At 40.3% G+C, this 20,795-nt stretch overlaps 2 protein-coding genes across 4 annotated transcripts in view; one reads left to right on the forward strand and one right to left on the reverse strand.

Annotated features, from left to right (window-relative positions):
• The window catches only part of ATP6V1A (ATPase H+ transporting V1 subunit A), a 67,072-nt gene extending 63,288 nt beyond the window's left edge, over window positions 1-3,784 (reverse strand). Inside the window, exons 1-2 of one of the 2 annotated variants that reach the window (XM_054550325.2) lie at window positions 3,678-3,784; window positions 2,990-3,193 (exon numbers count right to left, since the gene is read on the reverse strand). The gene's annotated coding sequence lies outside the window, so the exon portion shown is untranslated. 2 annotated transcript variants of the gene reach the window in all.
• The window catches only part of NAA50 (N-alpha-acetyltransferase 50, NatE catalytic subunit), a 33,458-nt gene continuing 16,419 nt past the window's right edge, over window positions 3,757-20,795 (forward strand). The window contains exon 1 of one of the 2 annotated variants that reach the window (XM_009238499.4): window positions 3,757-4,158. In XM_009238499.4, the coding sequence (XP_009236774.1) occupies window positions 4,151-4,158 (8 nt within the window). In that variant the 5' untranslated portion in view covers window positions 3,757-4,150. 2 annotated transcript variants of the gene reach the window in all.

Here is a 20,795-nt window from a genome sequence, read left to right on the forward strand (position 1 = left end):
TAACTAAAGTGGCAGAGCTGAATGAAGATCCTGACTTTTAGTCTAGTGCTAGTCCACTTATAGATCATGCAGAGCCACTTTTTCATTTAGTACAATTCATTCCCCTTCCCTTCTCTCCCATATTTTGATGATAACCATACTTACTAGTAAACAAACGTGCTGTGAAAATAAGTTGGTCTCAGCATTAATAAAGTCCATCTGAGGTTTTTATCTATTGTATTGACCATGAATTTGGAAGGTTATTACCAGTTTATATTTAAAAGCTAACATTTAGTGCACAACTTTAGGAAGAGCTATGATCTGCAAAAATTAAAGTGGTTTAATTTCCTTGTCTAATTGCCCAACATTCATTCAATAAATAATTTACTGAATACCTATCAGGTACTTCAGTATTCTGGTGCTGAAGACACAATAGTATTATAGTTCACAGTCCTGAGAGCTTTATGATTTGCTGAGGAGCAGCCCAGGAAACAGCAATTAAATACAATGCTAGAAGTGCAAGTAGAAGACTAGAAAAGATGATGATGATGATGATTAGTAGTCTATAGGACTGAGTGGCTACCTCTGCCCATGGGGAAGAAAGCATTCTTAGTGGTGGCAAAAATCTATAAAGGCACTGCAAACATGAAAGAACTCAGGAAAAGAAAACCAGAAGTGCCAAGGGCCCTAAAATAAAACCAAACCCTTATGTTTTATTTAATGGTGGACTACAGCACAATTCCCTAATAAATGTTAAGATTTCTACATGTAACACTCATAAACTGATAAGGCTAGTCTCAGAAATGTTTTCCAGGCTTCCAATCCTGTGTGTGTGCATGCGTGCGTGTGTGTGTGATCTGTGTATAATGTCAAAGCTTTTTTTCACATTTAACCTTACTAGCAACGTAATCACCAATTCCCACTACTAAGCTACATTTCATCAGTGGTCTAAGTTATTGCTTTCACAAGTTCCCTAAAACTGGGGGAATTGTGAAGTAAAACTGCAGACTCATCCAACCACTTTCATACTGACATTTTCCCCTCTAGTAGTCAATGCTTCTAGCTGGTTTTCTCTTTCCCATTTTGGTCTCAGCCAGACAGGACCAGTTAGGACTTCCAGACCACATAAGGAATTCTCCTCACGTGGTGCAATGTCACCTGGTCAATGAAGTAACACTTCCTTTTATTTCCCCTCTCCTCTAGAGATCAAGGAACCTTATTATGGAGAAAATTAATGGATAAAACTACATATATATATATATCTACAGCAGGCATGATGACATAAATTTATCAATATATTAGTCTACTGTCCAGTATGGGTCATAAGTACGAAATGCTAAAATGGTAAATCCACACGAGATAGTAGTAATCTTCATTACTTGGGGAAAGCAACATCTCCGAGGTTATGTTTTCTACTAAGGAGCATCAATAAGCCAGGTTATGTATTTTGTACTTACTATAAAAATATTTTGTTAAATTGCTGCTATTGTAGAATTTTAACTTTTTGTTCTACTTAACAAAATAAGACCGTTTATTGTATAGAATTTGGAAGACACAGAAAAACAAAAATAAATCAGTCACATCCACCACTCAAAGATGATTCCATCTTCCTAATTTTCCAGCAGTCTTCTTTAATTACCTTAGTTAGAAAACTACAAGATTTAACTGAGCATATAATTTTTCATATTAAGAAAGGTGTAATTTAAATTTTAAAATTCAAATTTGTAATATTTGTAAGACCTTCAATTGAAAAGCAGCATGGAATTTTCTGAGTTTGCAGTATAAATAAAAGAGTTTAACCACAAATTGAAAAACATTCTTCCCTAAAGCACATTGTTTGGGGTCAAAACATTGGTAATACATTACAGACGGAATGGGAGTACTTGGGTTGGACAACACCTGTATTTTCAATTGGACAACAATTTCTATATTTTCACAAAATACTATTCATCAAAATCTGAAGAGGGCACCGGGAGTTTTACAAATGGGGAAAGCTAAAGAGGGATACACATGCTACTTAACCTAAATTTACCACAAAGCCGGTCAAGGAATAGATTGGGAGTGCCAATTCAGAGGTATTTTAGGGAAAAATGACAAAAAGGGAAGGATTGAAGGCAGAAAACATGTGCAGACAGTAACATCTCGACTTGATTCTACCTTTAAGCACATGTGCAAATCAATTTGATTTAACATATTTCCAACCCAATCAGTTTCTTATTTCGGTTTCAGGGAACCCTACTCACTCTTCCCTAAACTAGCCTGGGCCTCCTGCACACCACAACACCACAATACCACCTTTCAACGCCTCCTCATTCAATCGAGACTGTCGCATTACTAACACCTCCTGTTTTGAAGACAGTATTCCTTCAACTGTCCCCTCTCGCAGAGAAGAAAAAGTAAAAGCCCTTCTTTTACCCTTCTAGTCCCATCTGAAGCACGTGAACATCTACGGAGCCTTCCCTGCAGGTATGTCAGATAAAATCCTTAGAATCACTGAGAAAGCACACTCGGAGGGAAGCTTCACAGTGACTCTGCAGTGAGGGCCGTATCAGTGACAGTCCCTCCCAAGCCTGTCTCACCGGAGACGCCTCTGCCTCCAGGGTTTTTGCTACCTCCCCGCTCCCCAGCCCTGAACTGAGGGTAAGGACAGAGAGGACCTTTGCCAAAGAATGGGCTTTAAGGAATGGGACCTAATGTCTACTGCAGACCCTGTGAAATGGCTGAAACAATCTGCTACCCGAAGCCCCAAAGGCTCTGAGTAGGGAACCATAATGGCCGCACTCACTTCCAACCCTGGGAAAAGTGGACATCTGAATCCCCAAGTAGCTGAAACGACCACACTTGGGGGAGCGGGGGTTAAGGAGAAATGAGCTCCTTGCCGGTGCAGGGTGACAGCGGGGAGGAAGCCGCAGGCAGAAAAGTCGCCGTTCACACTCTCCCTTCTCTCTCTCCTCTGCCTCCTTCCACCCCCTCTATCCCCACCACTCGCTAGTTACCGGTCGCCGCTCACCTGCTGGGGCGCGAGGTGCAGAGACTGTATCGACCGAGGACCCAGAGGCTCTGTCACCACGGAGAAGAAGTCCTCAGCTGCACAGGGTAGGGGGGGGCGGGCCCAACCAGTCACGTGACGTCGAGCTCCGCCCTGCCTCCTCCATCCCAGCGCGCTACATCTCGGGGGGCCTGTATTTTTACGGATCCCTTGAATATTAATTTTCTTGGATTAAACAAATAAAAGACAAATTTTCACAAAGACTATGTTATAAGGTACAATGTGGAAAATGTGGACAGCAAGAGTTAAAACGCATTGCTAAGGAAGTGACGTTCACGCCACAATCGAGGGACAGGAAATGGCGGTGGGGTTCCGTCCCTCTGAAGTCCGCCGGTAAAATTCCAGGCTCTGAGGTTTGGGCCAGTCACGTGATCTTAAAACTTGAGGCGTGTTGGAGGGTAGCCAATCTATCCGGACGATTGTTAACTACGTTTATTTGTTTTAAAGCATCTAACTTACTTGAGCTTTCCACAGATTTCTTTACATTTAGAAGAACTAGCTTTATAAAACCCTACTAGGATGCAACAGCGTTTGAAGGTCACTCTGCAGACCACAAACTGGGAAGAACGGGGCCGAGAAAAACTATCTTGCGGATATGGGACAAGAGAGGGAGGGGTGGAAAAATCTGGATTTTACCGCCAGGGCCTACCGAGCCAGCCCCACAAGTAGTGTCGTAAGCGGGTGGGAGGGAGGAGCATGACGCCAGAAGGCCCAGTCCAGGAGAAAGATGGAGGTTCCGGAGTGGAGGGGGCAGGGTGCACGGAGGCGAGCAGTGCGGCTGCGCGTGAGGCGGCGGACGCGCCGGCGCGCGAGGGGCGGGGTGAAAGGTCACAGCGCGGCAGCGGGTCTGGCTGGCGGCAGCGGCGGGAGGGAGCTGAGAGACCCGAGTGCACGTGTGGAGAAGCGGCGGCACAAGCGCGGCGGCGGGAGACACTCCCGCCCCCACCAGACTCAAGCCCTCACTCGACTCTCGCGGCCTTCGTCGCTCGCCCAGCTCCCTGCCCAGGCTAGGAGGCCGGCTTGCAGGGTTGAGTGGCCCGAGCTGAGGGTGCGGAGACCTAAGGGCGGCGACTACGACGGCGTTGATATCGGTGATAACGACGGCCTCAGCAGGCGGAGAAGATGAAAGGGTGAGGAAGGGCAGTCGGGCAGGGCCCGGCCGGCGGGGTAGAAGGGCCCGGGCCCACGTAGAGGGGGAGAGCCGCGAAGGCGAGGAGAGATTCAGGGCGAAGACGGGCGGAGGGAGATTTCTCTGCTTCTCAGTTCCCTCGGCTCTCGGAGGGGGCGGAGGCGAGGCGAGGCTCGGGTTGTTGGCGGGCTGAAGGGCCAGCGGAGGCAAGACCCGGGGGGCTTCAGGGTTTCGGTTCGGAGGACGAGTGTGGGTTGTTGAGTGGAGAGAAACGGCTGAGTGGGGCAACATGGAAAGGCTATTGTGAGGCGCCCGGGGCCTCCTTCCCTGGAGCAGACCGCTAAGCCACGCCGGCCCGCAGCTCCAGGTGGAGTGGTTTGGTTGTCTTCCACCTCCAGACTCAACTCTGGAACTGCGCTGTTTGACACCTTTCAGTTTAATTCACGCTTGGGAGCTGTGCAGAACCTTCTGGAGGAAGAAGAAATTGGAATAAAGAGCACGGGGATGAGTATTAAGAGCTAGTGACTCAACTAGATTTGGGTTGGGTCACAGCGAGTGGAGGAGGGGGAGAGAGCGCGATCACTGTAGACTTGGGGTGCCAACATGTTTAAGGAAGTATAGGGTGGATCAGTAGGTGGAGCTATTGCTTCAGTAGTTCACTATTGCCCCTGAGTGCTGAGGCGGTCCTGGGTAGTTTTACCACGCTGCTCCTTTCAGGTGATTGGCAAAGTTAATGTTCGGTCTTTCACCGTTTGCCTCTTACATAAAATTAGGAATTATTTTGGATCGGCTGTTTAAGTTTTTATGAAATGGTCTCCTTACCATTAAGTTGTATAGTTTTAATGTATTAATTACATAACATTTTTCCGAAGCATTGCCTCAAGCCGTTTTGGAGCTTGTCTTTATCCTCAAAGAAATGAAGCTCATAAACGTTAAAAAGCTCTCTGCGATGCCTTAGTTTGTTGTTGTTGTAAGTCCATTAAGAAATCGCAACTATGTTTTAAGTTAACGAAGTCATTCCAACTATTCAATAGCCCTTTTGAGGATGAAATAAAAGTCACTTTGAACGTAATCTCATACTGCCCCAAACAAGGACCTAAATATTATCTGTGTATCGGTATTTGAGGTTCCTGAAGAGATTCCAAGAAAGTTTAATTTGGTCTTAGGTCTGTAACATGTTTCCTTACTTTAATTTTCCTTTAAATACTGGATATTTATTCTAATGTTGAAGTGTGTGTTTTGTACTAATAATCTTTAAAGTTTAAGAACCATGAACTATTCACAGTACCTGCATTGTTTCACATCAAGTTCTAAAGAGTTCCAGTTAGGGAAATATAATTGACGGGTATAGGAAGTATTTGCTCCACTTGAATCATGATCTGGGAAGTTTGGCTATTTCAGATACAATCCAACATATTTGGAGAATGTTGTTTTTCTGCTATACTGCACTCCTTTTGCTTTGTTCTTCTTTTCTTTTCTTTTCAATGAGAGGGTCTGGCTCTGTTGCCCAGGCTGGAGTGCAGTGGCGCTATCTCGGCCCACTGCAACCTTTGCCTCCCCAGCTCAAGCAATCCTCCCGCCTCAGCCTTCCGAGTCATTGGGACCACAGGCGTGCGCCACCACGCCTTGCTAATTTTATATATTTTGTAGAGGCAGGGGTCTGACTGTGTTGGCCAGGCTGGTCTCAAACTCCTGAGCTCAAGCAATCCACCCACCTGTGCCTCCCAAAGTGCTGGGATTACAGGTGTGAGCCACTGAGCGCGGCATATACCGCACTTCTTGAGCATGGTTACTGACTCTTACTCATTTTTGTACTCATTGTCAGGCACTCAATACTTGATTGTCATGTTCTGTTAAGTAAGCAAAATGAGTCTGAAGAGTTCCCAGTGTTGAAATTGCCATGGATTTACAAAGGGGGTTGTCAGGAAATTATTCTGTATGTTTAGATCCAAAATCTTCAATCTAGTTCAGTCTCCATAGGGTGTGATGTTCTTTCTGATACATAACTTGGCAATAGAAATGGAGCTGAACAGTCATATTATTCACAATCTACCTTGAATTAATATATTCATGGAGCAATTATCTCTGTTTAAAATGGATATTTACATGTAACCTGATGAAGGCAGATCCGTAGAAATGAGTAACTGGCCGAATTTAGAGGAAACTTAAAACTATTGAATCTGTACCTTTATGCCACTAACTATGCCTGTGAAGTTCCTATTACTTCTTATGATTGGGAGCTTAGAATTGTGTTCTTTACTGTAAACCTTTAAGATGATTTCACAGGAATAATCCCTTTAACTTAACAAATGAACTAACTCCCAGATGAGATGAAACTTTTTAATTTTTTTTGCTTCTAAGTCTGTATTTAAGACACTCAACAAATGAGTTGTGTGAATCTTGCTTGTATTTGTTCGGATACCGAACCTACAACAGTGTAGGTTTAAAATAAGTTAAGCACCTTGAGTTCCAGAACTTGTACCACAGTGCACAGTGTGGTCGATTTTAAAGTCCTGACTCTTAATTTGGAATGGCCTGTAAAAACGAAACAGTGGTCCTGATTATGTGGCTTTTGTATGAAATTTTATTTGCTAAGTGTTCTATTGTATATTGAGCTAAGTAAACAGTAAATTGAAATATCTAAAATTGGAAACTACAGAAGTCCCAAGACAAAACCAGTCAAATATTTAAAATTGTACACTGTTGCCTATGTTGCCTATCATATTGAAACTTAAAACTTACCTGGTTTTTCTTCATATTTTTACCATGAGTATTTTTATTAGTAGTAGCAGTAGGACTTTCCATTGTATTGGCATGTCTTTCCTCCATAGAAGATAAATTTCTGGTTATTAACTACTGAATGTAATTTATATGCACATGTAGAAGTTTGAGATATACTAGGAAATATTGCTTCCTTTTGAGGTTGGCTGTTTTTATGAACCAGGGACATTGTAGTTTGAATTTGTGGGTGGTATTTTTATCTGTTCTTCTCTAGGGAAGGCGATTTCAAGCAAGAAGGTATGCCACAGATAACCATGACTGAGGTGGCAATGTAATTAGGCAGTGTAATGGAAAGTGTAATAAAACCAAATCATTTAGCCTTCAGTTGTAGTAAAGAGGTGCAAATTAGTTCTAATAAAAAATGTCTTTAACAAAATGTGAATACGTGACTAAGATGGGAAAGTAGGTAGCAGCAATATAAATATGGAACAATGTAGATTACTAATTGGAATAGTAAAGGGAGCCATTTTACCAAATAAAATTAAAATGTAAGATTCTGCAGTCAGAAACAAAACTTTAAAAACTCTGAACAGTGGTTATCTCTGACAGCATATGGACTGGGAAGGGGCAAAAGGAATATTTTTAGCATCTCAGCATAGTGAGACTTCGTCTCTACAAACAATAAAGCAGCCGGGAGAATCACCTGAATCTGGCAGGTGGAGGTTGTAGTGAGCTGAGATCACGCCACTGCATTCCTGCCTGGGCGACGGAGACTCTGTCTCAAAAAAAAAAAAGCCAGGCATGCTGGTGCAAGTCTGTAATTCCAGCTACTTGGGAGGCTGAGGCAGGAGGATCACTTGAGCCCAGGAGTTCAAGGCTGCAGAGAGCCATGAACTTGTCACTATATTTCAGCCTGGGCAACAGAGCGAAACCTGGTCTTAAAAAAAAAAAAAAAAAAAGCTTTTTTTAAAGGTTTATTGCTGTTTTGTTTTTCAGCAAAACCAAAAGCTAGTCAGGCTGACATAGCATTTGACACCTTTTATAAACCTACAGTTTATACTTCTTCCTTCTGTGAAACAATTTGTGGTTTGTTGATTGAGATAGTGAATTTTAACAAACAATTTGTAATTTGCCCTTGCTGTGTTGAGATGAATTCATATAAAATATAACCTACTTACACTATAAGTTTTTTTTTAGAAAATCAATGTACTGTCCTCTCTAATATAAAAGAAAAATAAAAGGGAAGTAATTTATAATAAAATTTATTTCAGTATTTAATGATGTGGCACAACTATGCCATAAAGCATAAGATCAAGTGTTTGCATCTATCTGTAAATAGAATCATCATGTAATTTAGAAAGTACATCTGCTGCCTATACAGTTGTGTGCATTGTTGACTCGTGTTGCCATTAGTGGTGTGATTTCTTCCTGAAATTGCAGACAACTCTTAGTAAAGCTCTAAACAAAGAATAATCAATACTTTCTGGGTTGGAAAATATTTTTTAAAGTCACTTAGTAGTCCAAGCACTCACCTTATTGAATCAAGATATATTCCATGTTTATCATAATTTCAAAGATCCTTCTGTTGTGTGAATATTACTGCACATATGATCAGTAGAGTGGGAACTGTTATTGGGACTCCTAATTTTTTCTTCCAGGTATTGCCTATGGCTTTCAGCTGTGTGATATCTGAAGCGATACTCTTTCTCAATTATTCAAATGATTGGCCTTCATCTTTTTTAAAACGCAGCCTGCAGTAACCAATAGAATACCAGTAGTAACCAGTAGACACATTCTTCCCATCGTGAACATGAGAGCTATATTTAAGTCTATTCAATGCCTAACTTAATGGCAAAGTGTTATTGTTCTGTCTAGTACAGTCGTGACTAGCTACAGTTGGTGATTGAGCAGTTGAAGTGTACCTTGTGGTCTGTAGCACAGTTGCCATTTCCCGGGTGAGATGGCTGCAGTCTGTGTGCTGAGGACCTGGAGCAGGAATGCTGGGCAGCTGATGTGTTTCACTGTTTTCCAACATGTAGTAATGTTCATGTTTTGAAGCCAAATTATGTGTATTTCTTTGATTATCCTTCATTCAAGTATAGTCATCCACATCACTTTCTGAAAACAACTAATGCTGTATGTGGACAGCTTGTTCAGTTCAGATTCTCAGACACTGAAGAAGAGATTAGAAAAGTAACTGTTAATGTTATGTAAAAGAAGGAGATACAGTGTCTCAGTTTGATAACATCGATGTAGTTCAAAGTGATAAAGCTTCTGTTACCATCACTAGTCCTTATGATGGAGTCATTGAAAACTCTAGCATAGTCTAGATGATATTGCCTATGTGGGGAAGCCATTAGTAACCATAGAAACAGAAGCTTTAAAGGGTACTGTTAATCTGTTTTACCAAATTGATTATTGTCCACCTTTTGTCATTGGGTCTCAATTAAAAGTGACCTTTAAAAAAAAAAAAAATGTGTCTTGTATGACAGAACTAAATTTTAAAGTGTGAAAGCTGATTCTTAGCTGGGTACTGTGGCTCACACTCGTAATCCCAACACTTTGGGAGGCCAAAGCAGGAGGATCACTTGAGCCCAGGAGTTCAAGACCAGCCTGGGCTATAACAGTGAGACCTCATCTCTACAAAAAAATAGTAATCATAATTATCTGGGTATGGTGGTGTGTGCCTGTAGTCCCAGCTACTTGGGAAGTCAAGGTGGGAAAATCACTTGAGCTTAGGAGGTTGAAGCTGCACTGCATCGAGGCATGATAATATCACTGCACTCTAGCCTGGGTGACAGAGGGAGACCCTGTCTCAAAAAGGAAAGAAAACTCAGTTATTGGTCCGTTTTTATGTTTGAAACAACGTAGATATGTGGATCTACTGCAGATTTTGTGAAATGTAAATACAGATCAAATATTTCTAAGGAAAATGAGTAGCTGAATTGGGCCATGCTGTAAATGTAGTAAACTGGATTTTAAAGACTTGGAATGAAAAAAATTTTTTAAGGTAAAATAAGTTTTATTTTGACTACATGTTGAAATGATTTCTCCCCCTTGTAAATGTGGATACTAAACTTGAATGAAAAAAAATTTTAAGGGAAAATAAGTTTTATTTTGACTACATGTTGAAGTGATTTCTCCCTCTTGTAAATGTGGATACTAAACTTGAATGAAAAAGTTTTTAAGGTAAAATAAGTTTTATTTTGACTACATGTTGAAATGATTTCTTCCCCTTGTAAATGTGAATACTAAACTTTTTTTGTTATATCAAGGAAGTCTTCCCAAGATATTAAACATTTTTGAATTTTGTATGTCACTTGTATATCTGTTGGACGGTCCTGTGCTAAACCCATAAAAAGCCAAAGTTGTATAAAACAGGATCTTTTCCCTTAGAATCCAGTTCCCAGATGGTAGATATGTCTAAATGTTTCAACTTGTGGGCCAACAGATAGTTTATGGCTGTTTATACCTCTGTGGTGAAGGATTTTGAGGCGATTCTGGTTTTTTGGTAAAAGTGTTGCCATTCAGTCACTTGGTCTGCTGTGAAAGGGTAGGGAAGAGATAATTGGAAGTATTCATCTTTCTTGAGCTAGTGCAAGCTATATTCTGCCTCTATCAGAAACTGTTAAGGGAACACCTTGTTCTCCAATTCCAGAGGCTTCTTACCTCAGTCCCCTATAGTGCTGTAGTGAATGCTTGTTCATAAAACTACCTGACACACATCTTTAATTACTTCTTTTGGATAATTTCCTAAGAATGAATTTTTTGGATCAAAAGGTACTGACATTTTTAAAGCTCTGGTGTTTGTTGCCAGTTGACCTCCAAAAAGATAGTAGCAATTTATTCTGTCAGCAACGTATGAGAATGTCCTTCTCTTTCCAAGGGCTAATGAAAGGGAAGGGCACATGGAAAAACCTCAAGAAAACATATTGTGGCTGACATTTCAGCCATGAATGGTATAAATTTTCTTTGTGATGCGTTCAATACATTTAAATACATTAAAATGATAGAAATAACTAATAGCTTCCTTACAAGTTGTGTTTGAGTAAATATTCACATTTTGCTTTAACTCTAGTTTTACTTTGCTGATTAGGTGATAAATGGCATTTCCTTTTTTAAAGATTTGATGATTATTTAGTGAACTTTGGACATACACCATTTTTACTGGTCATTTTGTGACATAAGTTGTTTATAACTTACCCAGTTATTAATTGGGATGATGATTGCCTTAACTTCAAATTGGAAAACAAAGATGATGTTCTTTAGAGAGTAGGGGTGAGACGTTAGGGCCCAGGTGATTTGAAATAAAAATTTTTAGAGGTGGAACTTGTTAAACAAGGATAAGCAAGGAAAATATTTTGTACTTAGGAGTATTTCAAACACTTCTCTTTCCAGAAAATTAGGGTATATTTAAAGGTATGTTTGGGTTCCCCTGCTTCTAGTGTGTATAATTTGTTACTTATTTTAAAGGAAACTTACTATAATGCAAAAAACATTGAACTAAAAGCAACCAAGTTTTAGTTTTATGTACCACAAATGATAGCTAGCAGTAGGGTCACTAATAAAGGTGTTTCAACCTCTGGGCCTTGGTTGTCTTTTAAGGGAATGGCTTCAATCTGAATAGGAATGGCCAAAGATTCTAGCTTGTGTGCCCGTTCTATTTTGTAGGTATCTGGGGAAGCAGAATTAACAGAGATTAAAATAGGACATAAAGAATACATAGAAAACTAAATTTCTCTATTGGATGAACGGTGGGCTTTTCATAGATTGTAGAGGTGGTTCTAATTTCTTATGGAAAGTGATGCTGTTGCTTTTGGATGTGTTGAATTTGAGATTCTTGTAGAGATCACCAGTAACCAGTCAGAAATATTGGCTTGGATTCAGAGATTTGGAAATAAAAACATTAACATTTAGATGGCAGTGAAAGAAAAGCCATAAGCTGGCAAGGAGCTTTCTTAACTGAATATGTGGATGACAGTGGAAACAATTTTCCACAGAATAATTTGATTCTTTTTAGGTTATATTCTTGAGCAGATTGTACCCATGTGTGTATTTAGCATTAGTAACCGACCATATAATTGCTGAGATTTTTATACCTCTGATACTTGCAGGCATACAGTTTGGAGAGCTGATCCACCCCACCTTCGCTTTTTTCAAAGAAATAGAGTCAGGGTTTTGCCATGTTGCCTAGGCTGGTCTCGAACTCCTGGACTCAAAGGATCTGCCCACTTTGGCTTCCCAAAATGCTGGGATTACAGGCCTGAGCTACCATGCCCAACCCCACTTTTACTTTTAAAATTACTGCCAAACCTCTAGAACAGTAACTGCCAACTAGGGCAACCCCCACCCCCTCTTCCCAATTATTGGTAATGTCTGAAGACACTTTTGATTGTCCTAACAGGATGTAGGAGAGTTCTGGCACCCAGTGGGTAAAATCTAGGGATGCTGCTGAGTATCCTACAGTGTACCAGAAAGGCCCCTCATAACAAAGAATGATGTAGCCCCATATGCCAATGTTGAGATTGAGAAACCCTGCTGTAAAATCTAGGTGAGATGGAACTTACTGGGAATTTAGTAATTCCCAGAAATAATTTGAGATCCTGCCCTAAGTCTTATAGTTTTATAGAAGAGGTAAGATATAAGAATAAATGTTTGTAGCAGGGCAGAGGTGCCTTGTAAGGACAGAAACAGTAATATAGTTCATATGAGGTAGAAATCTCAGTGGGTGACAGGTTAAGACCTCCTGAGCAGTTAGTGTTGAAACTGTGTGATAAATTTTGAATGGGCTTACTTTCAGGTTGAAGGAATTTATTTTCCAGAGGAATCACTCTTTCATGTAATTTACTACAGGGTAAGAGTTTAGAAACATTACTGCTAGCAAAGAAAAAATTACCTCCCTTCTAGCCCCTTGACATTTTTAAATCAAAGGACCATTTGATCCTTGCTAAAAGATGCTTTGAGTTTTATGCAAATGCACCTTTATCAGTATACATCAGAAAAATGTTTACCAACAGATCTCTCTCCCTTTTTTTAAAAAGTGACCTTGAGGGATAAAGATCACTCCTTTGACAGAACATGGTGTGACTGATCTTGTGCTACATGGAAATTAATAGACATAGGCTTGATTCTGGCTTTATCCATGACTGTCTGTATAACTACAGGTACATTTGTCTCTTGGGGGTTTAGTTTCATCATCTGTAAAATGAAGGGGGAATAGATCCAGTCGAGATCAAATACTCTGCACAACAAATGAACAGGCAGTTAAAATTATGTGCCAAGGTACTCTTAATACTCACTAAAAGTATGAACAGGCTTTAAGCTTTCTCTATACTTCATTTTCACTTTTTGTTATATAACTTAAAAAGTCACACTTTGAGCCTGGTGTGGTGATGTGGTGCCTGTTGTCCCAATAGCTCAAGAGGCTGGGGCTGGAAGATCACTTAAGCCCAGCAGTTCAAGGCCCCTGGGCAATATAGTGAAACCATCCTTTAAAAAAAAAAAACTTTTTACCGAGACCCACTTTTGTGGAGTCATATCCCCATCTTGTGGCCTTTCAGAATATTGCTGCTAAATGTTTTTACAATTATGAGCATAATTGGCAATAGGTTGAATAGCTAAAAACATTTGCGTCCATAATACCTGACATCGCTGTGCCAAAATTTAGTGTGCATTAACTCATCACGCTGCTTGATTTATAGGCCAAGGGTAAAGTTTTCTTACTAGCATAGTCTAAGCCCAGAAGTTATGTACATGAAATTATAATCTTGTGGCACAAATTAATAGCCAGTGGGAGTCTATAAAGAGGCAGACAAGTAACTGCATTTTTCACATTTAAGGACTTAATATAAAGTGTCTGTAGGCACTTTGGCAGTAGCTGTTTCTTATTTACATCACAGTCTGTCCCACTTTTCCTTAGTCTAAAAATTCTGGTATGAAAATGCCTTGGGGTTTGATTGTTATGAATCTGAAAAACAAGAAAAAGTAGCACATCACACCAGTTTACTTGAGCTGAGAGAGTAATTTAGTGTATTTAATAACAACTGTCTTCAATTTTCTATAGGTAGGGCTGTAAACTCTACTGCCAACAGGAACCAGTAAAGTAAATCAGTAAAGCAAGAGAAGCTGCAATTTGAGACTTTATGTAAAATCATTTCATTTAAATATTAGCATCGAACTTAATGTGAAAACCAGAAACAAAAAGGAAAAACTGAATCAGGCCAGGCACAGTGGCTTGCGCCTGTAATCCCAGCAGTTTCGGAGGCCGAGGTGGGAGTCCAGGAATTCGAGACCAGCAGTAGGAGACCAGCCTGGCCAACGTGGCGAAACACTATCTCTACTAAAAATGCAAAAATTAGCCAGGCATGGTGGCGGGCGCCTGTAGTCCCAGCTACTCGGTAGGCTGAGGCATGAGAATCGCTTGAACCTGGGAGGCAGAGGTTGCAGTAAGCTGAGATCGCGCCACTGCACTCTAGCCTGAGCTTCTGAGGGAGACTGTCTCAAAAACCAAACAAACAAAAAACCTGTGGGTCAAATAGATGTGATTTAACTCATAGCTGATTTAACTCTTAGGCCGGCAATTTGTGTCTTATATACAGAGTAAAGGTCTTTAAGATAGTCTACATTGTTACATTATATTACATTCTTATCAGAAGTAAGCAAACAATTCATGATCCGTTGTGATCATATAGCATAGTTTTTCCAATGACCCATTCTCTATGCCCATCCTTAGCCCTTGTTTCCCTCACCAGATTTCTCAGATTTAGGAATTTACGCACATGCCGTGGGAAATTTAATTTAGATGGGTGTTAAATTTGGATGATGATTTACATAACAAGGTTAATTACAAAAGTAAAGCTGCCAAGGTAGAATTTGAGAATCTGAATTTTTGAGAATCTGAATTTTTAACTGGCAAGATGATTCTGGTATATAACCAGGTTTGGGATCCATTTTTTGATTTTGTAACACTACTCACTCCCCAGTTTTTTCCCTCCCTTCTCTTGAAAATTGTTTCTTGGACATCTTTGTAGGTTCCTGTTCTTTTACCTCTAAAATTCAAGTGTTTCTTACGTTTTTTTTCTTTGACCTTCTTCTTACTACAGACATCCTTGGTAGTCTCATATAGTCCCATAATCAAAGGTTATATGCTATGAATTAGTTATGTTTCAGGAAATAGCTGTCAAAGCAATGTGTTATAAAAGAGAATTCTTTCATTTAAAAAGTCTAAGTACATTTCCCTTTACCACCTAGTTTTTATTTAACGTTAGCATTGCTTCAGTCTCATTGGGTAACATTTAGACTGCATTATATAAATCATTTTTAAAATTGCCCATTCATACCTTAAAAGCGTTTGACACTAGTTTTGATGGGAAAAAAACCTATCAGAACATGTATTAATAGGTGTTTATTCCAAAAGCAAAGATGATAACAGACTGTCTGGACACTGCTGAAATTTGGAAGATGATCTGGTACTTAAATGGAAGGCTCACTCATTCAGCTCTCATTCAGTTTCTGTTCTATATAAACTGAAGCCTTGTACAGCTAGGGATTGAGAAATCGTAGTGTTTTAAATGTTTGAACGTCTTGCCTCCTTTTACTTGTTCATATAGTAAGAAATAAACAAGGAATCATTTACTTACTACTTTGAGTTTTAGTATCAAAAATAACATGCCTGGAAAGTACTGCAGTTTGTTGTACCTTATATAATGAGTAATGTTTGTATTGTATTTTACTTTTTGTTAGGGATTCTTTTTCAGCTTTTATCTTAGATCCAGGGGGTACATGTACAGGTTTGTTACGTGGGTATGTTGCATGATGCTGAGGTTTAGTGTACAATTGATCTTGTCACCTGGGTAGTGAGCATGATACCCAGCAGGTAGTTTTTCACCTCTTGCCCCTCCCTCCCTTCTCCCTCTTTTAGTAGTCCCCAGTATCTGTTGTTCCCATCTTTATGTTCATATGTACCTAGTGTTTAGCTCCCACTTACAAGTGAGAACATGCAGTATTCAGTGTTCTGTTACTTTAATTTACTTAGGATAATGGCTTCCAGCTGCATCCATATTGCTGCGAAGGATGTGATTTTGTTCTTTTTTATGGTTATATAGTATTCCATGGTGTATGTGTGGAAATCTTTAAACATTTATGAAATGAAACAGTAGAATGAGCCCCATCAATCAACTACAGTTAAGTAGAATCAATTCCCATTTTATTTCATCTTTGTTTGACCTATACTTTTCCCTTTTCCTTTTTTGCTGGGGCACTTCCAAAAGAAACTCTAGATGTAGTATCCTTTTCCATCTCTAAATACTTTAATATTTAATATGAATTTTTTTTTTTTTTTTTTTTTTTCCCTGGAGACAGAGTCTTGCCCTGTCACCCAGGCTGGAGTGCAGCATCGCGATCTCAGCTCACTGAAACCTCCACCTCCCAGGTTCAAACGATTCTCCTGCCTCAGCTTCTTGAGCAGCTGGGATTACAGGTGTGCGCCACCACACCCGGCTAATTTTTGGTACTTTTACTAGAGATGGGGTTTCACCATGTTGGCCAGGCTGGTCTCAAACTCCCTAACTCAGGTGATCCACCTGCCTCAGCCGCCCAAAGTGTTGGAATTACAGGCATGAGCCACTATGCCTGGCCTTCAATATGAATCTTTAACAGAGAAGGATTTTTTAAACAATTACAATACCTTATATTATCTTATGATCTGATATCCAGTTTGTACTTATTTTCTGTCTTGTAAATGTCTTTTAAAAATATTTTTTTCACATTAGAATCCAGAAAGGTTCACAAATTGCAATTGGCTGAAATGCCTTATCTCTTACGCTAATAGTTCCTCCACTAATTAGAAAAAAATTGAGTAGTTTTAGATTTATAGAAAAATTGCAAAGATGCTATAGAGAATTCCCAGTTTTCTCATATTACTAACACCTTACGTTAGTATGATACCGTGGTGAGAAAATGAAAAGACAAGCTACAATTGAGATTAGTTGCAAAATCATCTATCTGATAAAGGACTTGTATCCAGAATATATAAAGAACTCTTACAACTCAATAAGACAAGCAATCCAGTGTAAAAATAGGAGTACAAAATTATTGTAAAAATTCTAGGTTTATTCTCAGGGCTAAACCATGGGCAAGAGATTTAAATAGACATTTTACCAAAAAAAAAAAAAAAAACCACATAAATGGCTAATAGCCATGCAAAAACATACTCAACATCATTAGTCATTAGAGAAATACGTCCAATGAGATATCACATTACACCAGTAGAATGGCTATTAACAGAAAGGCAATAAAAGGTGTAGAGAAACTGGAACCCTAATACATTACTGATGGAAATATAAACGTCACAGCCACAGTTTAGAGGTTAAATGTCTGAAATGGGTTTCACTGGGCTAAAATCAAGGTGTTGGCAGATAGAGTGATTTTAAATAGTGTCCTTCAAAAATTATTATCTATCTGGAACCTCAGCATGTGAGCTAAGTTAGAAATAGGGTCTTTGCGGGTATAATTGAGTTCATATGAATTAGAGCAGGTCCTAAATGTAATGACTAGCATCCTTATAAGAAGAGGAAAGGAAACAGACACACCACAAAGACCATGTGAAGATGGAGGTAGGCTGCCCCAAGCCTGGGGCCACCGAAGCTGTAAGGGGCAAGGAAAGATTCTTTCCTAGAGTTTTGAGAACATGGCCCTGCTGACAGCTTGATTTTGGACTTCTAGCCTCCTGTACTACAAGAGAATAAGTTTGTTGCTTCAAGCCACTGAGTTTGTGGTAATTTTTAAAGATAGCCCTAGGATACTAATACAGTAGGATTGTGTTTCTCCTAGAGGCCCTTGAGGAGAATCTGTTTCGTTGGCTCTTCCAGCTTCTATAGGCAACCTGCATTCCTTAGCTCCTGGCTCTTCCTTCATCTTCAAAGCCAGCCATAGAGCATCTTAAAATCTTTTTTGTCTGAATAGTATTCTGTTGTCATATCTCCTCTGTTTATTAAGGACTTACGTGATTATATTAGGCCTGTCTGGATAATCATGGTTGATCTTCACATCTCAAGATCTTAATCACATCTGCAAAGTCTGTTCTTCCATGTAAAGTAACATATTCAAGATTCCTGGGATTATGACATGTACATCCTTTGGTTGGGGGTGGGGGGCATTATTGTACCTACCACAGACAGTTTTTTTAAAGCTAAAAATATTTGTCATACAACCTAGCAATCCCACTTCTAGTTATCTACCAGAAAAAAAACTAAGGCATATGTCCACACATAGACATTTATGCAATATTCATAGCAGCATTATAATAGCCAAGATGCATATACAGCCCAAATATCCATCAGCTGGTGAATGAATAAACAAAATGTGGTATAAACTATAGCAAAATAGAATACTATTCAGCAATAAAAAGATCAGACTGCTGACATGTGTTAAAACACAGGTGAACATCAAAAGCATGCCACGTGAAAGAAGCCTAGTGCAAAAGATCACTTGTCTTGTGTGCTTCCATTTATATTAAATGTCTAGTAAAGGCACATTTGTAGAAAGAGAAAGTAGATTTAGTGGCTGTCTAGGGGTAGGAAAGGGGATTGATTGCAGATGCACCTAATGAATTTTGAGGCTGTAATGAGAATGTTCCAAAACTGAATTGCATTGATAGTTGCACAACTTGATAGTAAAAAAATCACTGAAGTGTGCACTTAAAACATGGCTTTTATGGTATATAAATTATACCTCAAGAAGGCTGCTTAAGAAAAAAGAAATGAGGGGGATTTAAGAAAGAGGGAGTTCATACACCTAAATGTAAAACGTCTAGAAGAAAACATAAAAATCTTTGTGATCTTGAGTTAGGCATATTTCTTGAATACAACTCAGAAATAAATCCATGAAATAAATTTGTCAAAATGTAAAACTTTCCCAGAAACAATAAGAAAATGAAAAAAGCCATAGACTGGTAAAAATTCTTTGCAACATATATAACTTAAAAATGACAAGTATCCATAATACATCCAAGACTCAAGAAAAACCAGTTTTTAAAAAATTGACAAGAGAGGAACAGCCCCGGTCTACAGCTCCTAGCGTGAGCGACACAGAAGACGGGTGATTTCTGCATTTCCATCTGAGGTACCGGGTTCATCTCACTAGGGAGTGCCAGACAGTGGGTGCAGGTCAGTGGGTGCACGCACCTTGCGCGAGCCGAAGAAGGGCGAGGCATTGCCTCACTCGGGAAGTGCAAGGGGTCAGGGAGTTCCCTTTCCTAGTCAAAGAAAGGGGTGACAGATGGCACCTGGAAAATCAGGTCACTCCCACCCGAATACTGTGCTTTTCTGACGGGCTTAAAAAATGGCGCACCAGGAGATTATAGCCCGCACCTGGCTCAGAGGGTCCTCCGCCCACGGAGTCTCGCTGATTGCTAGCACAGCAGTCTGAGATCAAACTGCAAGGCGGCAGCGAGGCTGGGGGAGGGGCGTCCGCCATTGCCCAGGCTTGCTTAGGTAAACAAAGCAGCCATGAAGCTTGAACTGGGTGCAGCCCACCACAGCTCAAGGAGGCCTGCCTGCCTCTGTAGGCTCCACCTCTGGGGGCAGGGCACAGACAAACAAAAAGACAGCAGTAACCTCTGCAGACTTACGTCTGACAGCTTTGAAGAGAGCAGTGGTTCTCCCAGCACGCAGCTGGAGATCTGAGAACGGGCAGACTGCCTCCTCAAGTGGGTCCCTGACCCCTGACCCCCGAGCAGCCTAACTGGGAGGCACCCCCCAGCAGGGGCACACTGACACCTCACACGGCCCGGTACTCCAACAGACCTGCAGCTGAGGGTCCTGTCTGTTAGAAGGAAAACTAACAAACAGAAAGGACATCACACCAAAAACCCATCTGTACGTCACCATCATCAAAGACCAAAAGGAGATAAAACCACAAAGATGGGGAAAAAACAGAGCAGAAAAACTGAAAACTCTAAAAAGCAGAGCGCCTCTCCTCCTTCAAAGGAACGCAGTTCCTCACCAGCAACAGAGCAAAGCTGGATGGAGAATGACTTTGACGAGCTGAGAGAAGAAGGCTTCAGATGATCAAATTACTCCGAGCTACGGGAGGATATTCAAACCAAAGGCAAAGAAGTTGAAAACTTTGAAAAAAATTTAGAAGAATGTATAACTAGAATAACCAATACAGAGAAGTGCTTAAAGGAGCTGATGGAGCTGAAAACCAAGGCTCGAGAACTACGTGAAGAATGCAGAAGCCTCAGGAGCTGATGCCATCAACTGGAAGAAACGGTATCAGCGATGGAAGATGAAATGAATGAAATGAAGCGAGAAGGGAAGTTTAGAGAAAAAAGAATAAAAAGAAACGAGCAAAGCCTCCAAGAAATATGGGACTATGTGAAAAGACCAAATCTACATCTGACTGGTGTACCTGAAAGTGACGGGGAGAATAGAACCAAGTTGGAAAACAGTGTGCAGGATATTGTCCAGGAGAACTTCCCCAGTCTAGCAAGGCAGGCCAACATTCAGATTCAGGAAATATAGAGAACGCCACAAAGATACTCCTCGAGAAGAGCAACTCCAAGACACATAATTGTCAGATTCACCAAAGTTGAAGTGAAGGAAAAAATGTTAAGGGCAGCCAGAGAGAAAGGTCGGGTTACCCTCAAAGGGAAACCCATCAGACTAACAGCAGATCTCTCTGCAGAAACTCTACAAGCCAGAAGAGAGTGGGGGCCAATATTCAACATTCTTAAAGAAAAGAATTTTCAACTCAGAATTTCATATCCAGCCAAACTAAGCTTCATAAGTGAAGGAGAAATAAAATACTTTACAGACAAGCAAATGCCGAGAGATTTTGTCACCACCAGGCCTGCCCTAAAAGAGCTCCTGAAGGAAGCGCTAAACATGGAAAGGAACAACCGGTACCAGCCACTGC

Source organism: Pongo abelii, chromosome 2, assembly GCF_028885655.2.
Source record: "Pongo abelii isolate AG06213 chromosome 2, NHGRI_mPonAbe1-v2.0_pri, whole genome shotgun sequence".
NCBI classification, from domain to species: domain Eukaryota; kingdom Metazoa; phylum Chordata; class Mammalia; order Primates; family Hominidae; genus Pongo; species Pongo abelii.